Raw genomic sequence first — 12,606 nt, 5'->3', positions numbered from 1 at the left:
GACTTGGTAAGCAAGCAATAACAACAGCAAAAAATGGCAGATGGAGCAATAATAACTGACATGATCCATGATATCATGATATTTTTAGTGATATTTGTAAACTGTCTTTCTAAATGTTTCGTTAGCATGTTGCTAATGTACTGTTAAATGTGGTTAAAGTTACCATCGTTTCTTACTGTATTCACGGAGACAAGAGCCGTCGCTATTTTCATTTTTAAACACTTGCAGTCTGTATAATTCATAAACAACTTCATTCTTTATAAATCTCTCCAACAGTGTGTAATGTTAGCTTTAGCCACGGAGCATAGCCTCAAACTCATTCAGAATCAAATGTAAACATCCAAATAAATACTATACTCACATGACCCGAAGCATGCATGCAGCATACATGACGAACATCTTGTAAAGATCCATTTGAGGGTTATATTAGCTGTGTGAACTTTGTAAATGCACTGTATTATAGAGTCGCGAGCTCGATGGGCAGGGAGCACGAGATTTAAAGGGCCAGCAGCCCTGAATCGGTGCATAGTTAATTATGCCCCAAAATAGGCAGTTAAAAAAATTAATAAAAAAAAAAAAAAAATCTATGGGGTATTTTGAGCTGAAACTTCACAGACACATTCAGGGGACACCTTAGACTTATATTACATCTTGTAAAAAAACATTCGATGGCACCTTTAAAGTAAAGACAAACCATTCATTCGACCCACTGCACGTTACATATCATTTTGGGTATGCAGCTCTGATTTGCATCAAATTGTGTTGTTGATCAGAACAGATTTGTTTTGCTTTTTAGCTTAAAGTTATTTTTTGGAATGATATCATTGAGGGTTTCAAACCAGCATACACTTACATAAAGGGATAGTTCACCCAAAAATGAAAATTATGTCATCATTTACTCATGTCATTTCAAACTTGAATTTTTTTGTTTGGAAAACAAAAGAAGATATTTTGAAGAATGTTGACAACCAAAGCATTTCAGTTCCCATTAACTTCCATTGAACTTTTTTGTTCTTACAATGTAAGTCAATGGGAAACTAAACTGTTTGGTCTTCCACAGAATAAAGTTAGTCATACAGGTTTGGAACAACATGAGGGCGAGTAAATTATGACAGAATATAAAAATAACTCAAATAATAAAAAAATAAATAATAAAATAAAATGAAAATAAAAATAAAAATGAAATAATATAAAATAAAATACAATTAAAAATAAACACAATTAAATTAAAAAAATAAATACAATTAAATTCAAAATAAAATAAAATAAAATAAAAACAAATCACTATCAAAATGCATCTGCATTCTACATCATGTGGTCACTCACTTCGACCAAACAATCATTTGATTACCAGAGAGAGACCTCTGAAAAGGATGCTTTGTGGAAACTTAGACTTTTTTTTTTTTTTTTTTTTTTTTTTTTTTTTTTTTCAGGATTATTTGATAAAATAGATTTCATTTATTTCTTCTGTAACATTATAAATGTCATTACTGTACTGTCACTTTTGATCAGTTTAATGCATCCTTGCCGAATTAAATGAATAATTTCTATAAACAGCGGACAACAGCGGAAAGATAAAAGAGACAGTGAAAGGAAAAGAAAAACAAAAATAAGGGCAGGGGTGGCACAGCAGGGACAGACTGGCACAAGCGGGTCAAGGGGACACTGGTGAGACTGGACAGACACTGATGCTGGGACTAGAATGAGAACCCCAGCTGAGCGCGGGCCTATATCAGAGGCCCGATTATGACAGCCGACTCTCTAATTATAGCACTGGCACAAAGGAAGGGGAGGATGTTTTTCTACCCCATTATTATGAAAGAAAAAGAGTTGGAATGTGTTTACCCCTGTTCACCTAACATGAACTTTCCGGAAATCATATCTGTTGATATTCGGAATTTATTTTTCAAATGCTATTTGTGTTGGTTTTATGATAAGCTGAAATCTTAACTGATGCAGGTGTGGGTCACAGAACAAAGAAGTGTACGTGCACTTTATTTATGTTACTTGGCAAATGTTGTCTTATAAAAGCAACAAGATAAATTAGTATACTGACATATTCTTCAAAAACTAAATCTGCCTTAACCCTATAAAGACTACTGTGGAAATGCAAATGTCTAAAAAAGCCTCTAAATTATCAGCATGATCAAAATGTTTTGCTGAGAAACCTGTTGTACACAATCTTCTATATGCCTTCTGTCATCTTGATGGTTCAAGTAAAATTACTGTACTTAAGAAATTTAGGTCTTCCTGATTATCCATACAATTTTTTTTTTTTTTTTTTTTAGAAAAATCATGTTAAAATGTATCAAACCAGGCATATATTTGATCTCTCAATCATCAATATATTGTATTGCATTATATATTTGGCCCCCACAATAAAAACTACAGAGCTTTGATCATAATACGAATTATTTAAATACCTTACTATGACATGTTATTGAGAGATACAGAGTGACAAACAATATTTCTATGCATGAAGTAGTCTGCTATAATGTTATAAAGATGATCTCACGGATTTATATTACAGGCCTTTTAGAATTTCATCCAGATAAATATTCAATTGCATCAAATTGCATATTTATATGCAATACCATGAATAAAATTGGTGTTTTTTTCCCTCAAGTATGAGCTCCATATTCTCTTATATCACTATATGAGCCATAAAAGCCTGATGTATCAAACATGACACTCAACAAAAACACATGCAAACGTTTTTTTGTCTAAAAGGTTCATTTTATGAAGACTATTATTTGATATATCAGGCATTTCAAGGTTAAGACAACAAAATCATTGATAAAAATCGCAAAGACTCAGTAATTCCCAGTAAGTATTCCCATATGCCAATAAGAAAGCAGTAGAAACTTGAATTAATATGCTTATTATTTAAGAACATCTCAATGAGAATCCAAAAGGGAGAATGTATTATGTGTAACGTTAAGCCCATTCCAGCATTAGGCATGGGAAAATATTTAGCCGTTTTTCAGCATGAGTGTCCTGCTGAGTATAAATGTGTGGAAATCCTCAAATTTCCACATAAAAAGATCAAACATGCAAATAGATACTGGTGTCTTGAGACTGCAGAAAGCTCAGCCAATTAGGAAACGCTTCATCTGCGTCTGGAATTGTTCATTTTATCTAAAGAGCACACATGGTAGCCAACACCACACTTAAAGTATTCTACCATGTGACATCACAGCAGTTCAACAAATCAGGTGACACTGTCTGGGTAGCATGTCAGTCTTGAACAACACAACCATTCAACAGTTCCTGCAAAACTATATGAAACCAGTTATTGCTGTCTGGTTTTGCCAAAATTGCCTTGACCAGTGGGCAATGCAACATGAAAATCTGTTCAAAAAAATGATGGAATGATACTATAGATATACTCAGGGCTTGACAGTAACTTTTTTTGCTCACCACCCACTGGTTTTGCAAAGTCACTAGCCAGTTAACATTTTCACTGGCCACAATTTTTACATCAATACCATGGGGGAAAACTGCCATATAGATGTTTTTAATATCTCATAATTTGGCAGCAGGTATTTTAGACCTGACACATGGATCCATTATACTGTTGCACATGTGTTTTCTTTCTAAACTGTTTAGTGTTGAGGTTCACTTAAAACATAACTGACTGTGTTTGAGTAAAATTTTCGCCAAGACCGGCATTTTGACATTATTTTGTGTGTATTTGTCCTGTTTAAGCGGCGAAAAAGAACTTCATTTAGAACTGAGAGGTGGCTTTATGTGCGCGCACTTTGGGTGTGAGCACAAAATCTGTGGGAATGAGTAAAATTCCACGCAATACACGCAATCCCACTCCGAAATTCAAGCCCTGTAGCACCAACAATATTCATCCGGAGCAAATGAAATGAGTGAGTGAGAGGAGGCGGGTTTGTGTGACAACTCATTGTCGGAGAGAATGAAAGCACAGCTGATTTTCTGTATCTATTCTGTGGAAAATGAGTATCGGAAGCATTTCAGATATTTCAGTATCGGTATGTATCGAAAAATCTATATTTTTGACAACACTACATTGCACTTAGTTTATTATTTCAGAAAACTTTTTAAAAGACTACAATTGAAAAATGTATATATTATATATAAAATTCAACCCGCCAAAGTGGCTAGTAGGCGCAACTGCTGAAATCCACCCGCATTTGGCAGGTTGGCGGGTGTTAATGTCAAGCCCTGGATATTCTATAAAGATACAATAGATATATAGGGAAATGTAACTTCAAATACACCTTTTTAAACAATAGATTTCAAATGCCTAGAAACCGATAACATTTAAGAACAGAACTTCGTTCAGTGTTTACTCACAGTAATCGATTACGTAAGTGTCCTTACCTTGCCCAGTACAGTAAGACAGCTGGGGTCCAACTCGGGCTGCTCCAGTTTGACCACTCCAACCCAGCCATATTCGTACAAGTCTTCTTCATCGTTATTGTTACACAGGCCCAAAGGGTGCATCTGCAAGACAAAAGAAAATCTCCTTCAATATCTCCTTCCAAATTCTGGCCACATTCTCTCAAATTCCAAACTAAATAGATTGCAAATTGTTACAAAGATTCACTGAAAGTAAGTCAAATGAATTTTTTAAAATAAAATTAAAGAGAAGAGTTTAATATCGCAATATACAATGCAGTGCACCTTTAAGTGATAAGCATTATCCCGAACATGTTATTGCACCATAACTCCACTTCCTTTATAAACTGCCCTACATTGACGTACCACGCCACACCCACAACCGAGCAAAGGTGTGGAAACTCTAAAAGGTATGAGTGGAGCAGACATAATAATTACCATCATTAGATGTGCACCAAACCATCAAAACAGTGGACAGTTTAGATATCTTGCAGATTCTCTCCTCTTGGCTCAAATCCCATCTTTAAGTTATCCTAAGTGTGAAATTTAGTGCTTTTGATGTGTTGAAAATTGACAACATGAATGTTTATCAAATGAAAATCTTCAAGGAGATAAAACTCTCCTAAAATGAGAAAACTAGGTTAAATATTATATAGCAATTACATAACTGCTGAATGAGGCCACTCACTGTTTGAGGATGGCGGTTTATTACTTTATTAGTGCTATTAGCTTCAGTAGACGATCATTTCACGGACATGCTGTTGGATTTTATATTAAATGAATGATAGCTTAAGCTTTGCCGGCCTTGAACTGCAAAAGAGGAGAATTTCAACAAAAGATAGAAATCTGAAATGTATAATAATATATATATTTTTTCTGTTTTATATAGGGCTGCAACAAACAATTATTTTGATAGTCGATTAATCTATCGATTATTAGAACGATTAATCGACTAATCATCGATTATTGCACTGATTAATCAGTAAGCTTTGTTTGATTATTCCACTTTATCAATTAGTTAAAATACTGAGTTATACTGCACTTTAACTAGTAAATAAAAAAAGGAAATCACTTCAGCTTTTGAAAGTGTATTTTTAATGATTTTCACGCCAACTAAATAGACCAATATCCTTTAGGTTTTCTTTCCCCCTCAGAAGTCATCAATAGTCCAACTGTTACAATGACTGGTACTGTGTTTTTAAGTCTGGGAATTGTAATAACTTTTTAATAACAGTAAAAATATTAATGTATTTATATAAAAATTTAATGTAACGTTAATTATGTGTTGTTGTTGTTGTTGTTTTTTTTGTAAAAATGTCCCTCTCTAGAGATATATATATATATATATATATATATATATATATATATATATATATATATATATATATATATATATATATATATATATATATATTCACTAACTATCGAGTTTATGGTCATTGAATGGCTTTCCTGAGGTAAATGTTACATTTTGTGTGATATATTTGTTTGCAAGTTTTATTGACTTCTTTCTGCGGTTAAAACTCTTATTAGGTGATTACGTTAGAGATGGATTCATTTCAGTAAATTCAGTAAGTACTTTTTGATGTTCATTCATGTCTATTTCGTGCTGTAATAGAGAGGAATAGGTTCACATACCGCTTGAACTGAGGTGTTACAGCGATCTGCCACTCCACGTTAAACAGCGTCACAACCACAAGTATTGTTTGAATCCCGTAGTAAAATTGACAGAATTTAAAAGCTGAGACTTAGTTTTATATCATAAGTAACCTGATCTGTCTTATCTGTCGGCGCGTTGTCTGTGTCCTCTTTGCTCTGCGATGCATCTTTCACTGTGTGGGACGTGTGGCGTGAGAACAGTGAGTTTGAATGAGAGTTGGTGGCCCTGCATGACAGTATTCTGTAGCTATGCTAAACGTTATGTTTGTTATGTTTATGCTATGTTAATCTCCCACATTTCACGGGTTAGACTTCGTTTGCACTATGTACTCCAAAGCGCTGACTTCTTTTATTAGATTGGATCCGGGAGAGCAGCATTACAGTAATGCGCTACAGCGCCCCACTGGTTACACCGCGTTATTGCAGGCAAGAGACTATTCGACAACAAAAATATTTGTCGACAATTTTTTATTGTCGACGTTGTCGATAATGTCGACTAATCGTTTCAGCCCTAGTTTTATATATCCCTTTGACAGATTATAAAATAATATAAATTCACATGCTGAAATCTGATATGTATATGAGAGAATACAAATATTACAGGAAGTATAACACCTTGAGCCTGCATTCAAAAGGTAAAACCCACGGTAAACCTGATTAAAACTCCATGACAACAACTAATTCAACTGGTTTGACCTTAGTGACCCGTTTCCTACCCAGATAGCTTCTGGGCAAAAATGAACAAACTGGATTAACACTCTGAAAAAGCTGATTATCATCTTAACTCTAGGATCAAAAGCCACATCAGCTCCCAAGACGCCTCGGATTCCACATTTGCAAAAAAGTTTGCTGATGTTGTGGCATTTTATCTCATTAGACTGGCAACATTTTAAAGTAGCACTGTAGGGTGACTACTGATAAACTAATTCCTCATCCAAAAATTCAAGATTATGTACAGATACTCTGGTTAAACGATGCCTTTTCTAATCAGTGACCATCTACAATGCATTCCTTTAATGCCTTGGGAACCTTGAATTTCAATGAGGATTGTTCATTGGGTTTAATTGCGGTGGCTTGTCAGGAGAAGACAATGGTGGCAAAAAAACAAAAACAAAACAGGCTGCTGGATATGGCTTGTTTTCTGCAAACACGTTTACTGACATCTTTCAGAATTTCTCCAGCTTAGTCTACTTTTCTGGTAAGCACTGAGATTCCTTCCCAAGCAACTACCTAAATGATGCTTTTTTGCATAATATGTGGAATTGTGGATGAGATGGGCTAATTTGCAATCAAAAATGTAACAGAATTCAACTACACCTGCAACCATATGCACTCCGCACACCTATTTTAAACCAATGCTCATGTTAACACACAAAGACCAGCATTTCCCTCCAGTTCGCCCCAACAAATTTCCCCAGTAGGCCCCTAAGACTGGGCGAATGCCCAGTTGCACACTTTTCTCCAACCCAGGGTCCCCCATCTCTCCCTCTCCTTTTTCTGTCCATCATTCTGCGCTGCACCCAGCCATCTCTTCTTTTACCATGAAAAGAGGTGTCCCTTGTTCAGCTCCGCCACCCTCAGCGCCTCTCATCTATCCATCTCATGTACAGCCGTTCACATATGTATCTCCTTTCATGGGCAATACTCTCAACGAAATCACAGTGGAAATCACCATAACAACAGGCAACCAAACTTCTCATGCCCATTTCTACCTTAAGCATCAGCAGAATAATAAAAAAAGTGGTCAGATTTGCGCAGTACATAAAGTGCTGCAATGGCGTAAGTGATTCTCAATGGAGCTAGCCATGCAAGTTATCTCTGTATACATGGAATATGGAGGGCTGCCAACATGACGCTTTTCTCCCCCTTTATTTGTTTGTTTGTCTTTCGCTTGCACTAACTGTTGATGATAATTATAAAGGGATATGCGCAAAAAAAGAGTATGTCCTGCTTAATAATAGCAATACTAACGCTTTGCAAAATTTCTCAGAACATCGTTTGAAAACCGCAAATTGATAGACGGAAAAACACAGACTGTTTATTTCCTCCTCGCCTTCAAATGAGGGTTGACCTGATTTGCAGTTGGTGAGGGGATCGGAACAGGATGGCCAGTTGAGGCCTTTCCCATCTCAAAGAAAATCAAAACGCCACTCACACCACAAACTTTGTCAGGCACTCAATTCACTGGTGCTTTGATCATCACGTGTTTCAGCCTACTCAGCAGAATCAGTCCAGGTAGCAGAGTTTCTATTGAACCGTCATTTTTAGGGTTTTTGTCTGATGTGTTGACGGTGTTTGATAAAACTCTTAGGGGGTTTAGAGAGTCCTGCAAAATCGAAATAAAGCAGTATGTGTGCATGCATCTGCCTGGGGCCAAAACAATGGGGGCCAGTTTCAACAAACCGAAACTTCTAAAAATATTTTAGACCACACTTGCTTTCTTTCATTGCACCAAATAGTAGGGCTGGGTAAAATAGATTTTTCATCTAATCACGATCTTCATTTGAATAAATGAACAATTTAAATATTGTTTCTTAAAATCCTGAGATCAATTTTTTATTCTGTAGGCTATACTAATGTGAATGAGAAGACACAAATCTTTTGAATGGAAATGTTATTTTAGTATTGTAGTATTTATACATTTTAGTAATAATGGCTTTTATTTTTATAATTTCAGTTTTCATTTTAGATTTTTAATATTCATATTTAGCTTAAATGTATTTTTATTTCAGTTTTAGTAATTTTTGTACATCAGCTTAAACTTACTGTATTTCAGTTAGTTTCTAATATTCAAATATATAGCTCTATTTGAAAAGAATTAATCCTTCTAGAATGATTGTGGTGATTTTGTAGGGGAGTGAATCTGCATAGAAAATATTAAACAAATTGCAAGCATAGATAAATACAACAGAACAAAGATACAAATGAAATAAACAGTGCTTTATGTTTTTCAGTCTAACAGTATTCAGGTATAGAAATTAAATAATCAAATGTAAAATAACACTGCATAGTTTTCACTGGATAAATAAAATAAAATTACTGTTCGTTAAAGCTACAAAAGTGATTTTCACTTTTGTATTTTGTCATTTGATTAACATTAATGACACAGACAGCAGCAGGAATATTAGGCTGCTGTCACTTTAAGATCGAAAGCACATAAGCATCCGTATTCTTTCTCAATTGTTCATGTTCACATAAGCGACTGTGTTTATGAGGATACTCACCGAGACGGACATTGACATAATTTTGTGTGTACGTTCATTCGAGCACAAATAGACTCAGAGAACTGAATTCGTTATACGAAGTGTGCGCACAGAAACCAGTGTGCGAGTTCCGAATTGAGTCGTCTTTTGAGTCTTCTTGCGCTAGAACGGTATAAATCACTTGAATATTTAAACTGACAGGACCTAAAACGTGCAAACGATGAATTTTCGCTTTTACGATGAATAAACATTGCAATTAATCCGAGAATTAAATGCGCTTTGAACCATGGTGCCTTGGTCTGTACGGATCAACTACGACCCCTATACTTGACATCGCACATCCTGCAATGTGACCATCGTGGATGCGCACACAGCGATATTGATGCTAAAACTAGGCTATATATCGCACAGCCTTAGCAGGTACTCATTATTTCTGACAACGTGGTGATTGGTAGAGACATTCGTTTATTTAAGGGTTGTAATTCAATCAAAATCATCAAGTAATTACAGTTTTCATCTTTTAAAATCAATGTGAAGGGAGAGCCAGGAGCCATTACCGACATGCAATCCTTTATTACATAAGGAAAACTGCTTCAATGAGATGATGAATGACCAAGTGCATTTAAATAAAAAGCCAGTTGACTCAAAGGCTGCAAGACTCAAGGACACTAAACAGAGCTGCTCTAAAATCAAACCAGCAGATAGTAGTCTAAACATTTTAAAAACACACCCCCTCTTATCGGCAAAGCTGACCTAAACGTGTTGGTACACACAGAGCAAGCGTTCATGGATTGTGGCTGTGGTCCAGTAGTAGAGAACACAGAACAGATGAGTCGCAGCCACAGGCATGGCATTTAGGTCAAGGCCAGTATCAATTTCACCCACAACAATCAAAAAGCCCAGCTAGCCTGAGGGTACGCTCTGCTATCAAACTCCACTCCATAACCCACACTACAACCACTTTCACTGGCTTCAACTGCATGTAACCCGATACCAAGATTTTTCATAGCTAATTTATGTCCTCTGATTAGGGAGTATAAAACTAACAAACCTACTTAACCACAACTATAATCTGACACGGAACACATATATCATTCACGCCAACAAGGCCACAAATCCATGGACTTCAAGCTGAGAAAGTTTCATGGAAAAAAAAAATCTTTCCTTCAGCAAGGGGCAATTTCTCTCCTTCCTCATGCCGCTGGTCTCACCAACCTCCCCCCTTTCCAAGTTCTGACCCTGTGCCCGTCACCCAGCCCCCACCCCCTGCCGCGGGAGTGCGGAATAGTTCCTGGAATAACAGACCATCCTGCCAGGAGAGGTGGGGGAATATTTGATCAAAGCCACAAGCGGGCTTCAGAACCCCCCCTCTTCCCGGGCCCGCAGCCACTTAGAGAAACTCTGTCCTCGGCTGTGGCTCTCAGGGCAGCTTTTCAAACAAGGCCAAGAGCCTTTCAAACAAGCAAGAGTGCTGGGAGTTCTCAGTGCCGAGATGAGCTAGCAAACGCCATGTGCATGGGAGCCTCGGACGGCTGCTGGCTTCCCTCTCGGTTTGTATTTTGGCGGTTGACAGAGATAGAGTGGGATACTTCTGACATACAGGGTTTACAAGAGGCACTAAAGATATCGAGATCAATAATAAACCAATGTTTTCAAGTACTAGAAGCAGCTAAAACAGTTTAACTGACACACACAAAAAATTGTTTTAGAATTATCAGATCACGATAGGAAAAAAAATAACTTCTTGAACGTTAAAAGAAAATCTAGCCCGTTTAGCCCAGAAACATTCTTTACGTACAGATGTGAGTGAACAAGTTGAACAAGTTGTTTGTCCAGTTTTTAAAAAACATTTGGTCAACAAACATCAAGAAATGAACAATAGAAAAATTTTAGAAAAATTTAGAAAAAAAAAAAAATAATCGGGAAACTGAATTAAACCCAGTAAAATAAAGGCTGGAATACACTACACGAATTTTGCCCAGATTTTTGCCCCGATTTACAGTCTGGACAAGTTGATGCTAATTGCTAAAAATAGGATATCAAACATTGTTTTCATCTGTCACGTGTCTCCTAGGCACATGACAAATGAAACAAGGCACATGTTTCTGCGTGAGTTTGTTGTGTTCGTATAATCTGGTAGAGTGTGATCCTCAGTCGTTTAGTGTATGATGCTCAGTTTTTCCTCTGTTTTTCCTCAGTTCCAATTTTAAAAGCCATGTAGAGTATTTCAGCCTTAAACTGATTCGCTAGCGGATTAATAAATTCTAACACATTATATTCATACTGTACATAGGAGATTAGATCATAAATATGCACAAATATATATATATATATATATATATATATATATATATATATATATATATATATATATATATATATATATATATATGTATATGTATATGTATATTAGAGCTGCACGATTAATCATATCGCAATCGCAATCGCGATGTCAAGCTTGTGCGATTATATGACGCAAAATGCTGCGATTTTACGAAATAAAATAATAATAAGTTAATAAATAAAAAAAAAAAATACATGTGTGGACACAACAACCCATTATCTGAGAGCTGTTTGCCCATTTTATACACCGCTAATAAAAAGAAGACCAGTCAGTTTCAGTTTAGGCAGTGGCATGTGTGGCGCGCGTGGTCATGACTTTTCCGGTGTGCAGCGCAGAGAACGGGTAAAGATGGATGCGGAGCAAACGGTCACTGAACTGGTGGCAAGAAAAAAACGCTACCTCTGTTATATGGCGATATTTTGGCTATAAGATTATAAACCCAGATTAGTAGTGGTTGAAGAGGAAAGAGGATTTAATTCGGTATCGCACACAGCGCTGTTATAGGTGCGTACATGACGCACATACATACAAGGCTCGCGCGCGCACAGAGAGAGAGAGAGAGAGAGAGAGAGAGAGAGAGAGAGAGAGAGGCGCGTTATAGCTCGCGAACTCCAAATTGATTTCTCTTTCGCGTCCTCAGTGCACTTGGATGGTCACATACACGCATTATGTCAGTCAAAATACCCCTCTCAGCAAGTATTCATGTAAACACATTCAGTTATGTCTTAATTGCACGAGGTGAGAATTCGGATGTGTATCTATCTGATGTGTGCGTGCATGTCTTACTCTTAAAGTGACAGCAACCTATAAATACCTGCAGTTGTCTGTCATGTAAATCAAACAACAAAACACAGCTTTAACAAAAGATTAATCTATATTAAATTTATACAATGAAGTGTCATTTTACATTTAATTATTACATTTCTGTGCATGAAAATTAATACTACAGTTAGACCTTATACTTTATTTGTAACTTTATGTAGTATTTATCTATGCTTGTTGTAATTGGTGTACAGTATTTGTTCTTTT

General features: G+C 36.2%; 1 protein-coding gene across 2 annotated transcripts in view; it reads right to left on the bottom strand.

Annotated features, from left to right (window-relative positions):
- znrf3 (zinc and ring finger 3) overlaps window positions 1-12,606 on the bottom strand; it is an 86,965-nt gene that overhangs the window by 27,717 nt on the left and 46,642 nt on the right. For both annotated transcript variants that reach the window (XM_048188946.1, XM_048188947.1), the window contains exon 2: window positions 4,354-4,476. In XM_048188946.1, the coding sequence (XP_048044903.1) occupies window positions 4,354-4,476 (123 nt within the window). The remainder of the gene's footprint in view (window positions 1-4,353; window positions 4,477-12,606) is intronic.

Source organism: Megalobrama amblycephala, linkage group LG4 (genome assembly GCF_018812025.1).
Source record: "Megalobrama amblycephala isolate DHTTF-2021 linkage group LG4, ASM1881202v1, whole genome shotgun sequence".
NCBI classification, from domain to species: Eukaryota; Metazoa; Chordata; class Actinopteri; order Cypriniformes; family Xenocyprididae; genus Megalobrama; species Megalobrama amblycephala.
The sequence above is the reverse complement of the archived record's forward strand: the minus strand, read 5'-3'. Positions and strand labels throughout refer to the sequence as shown.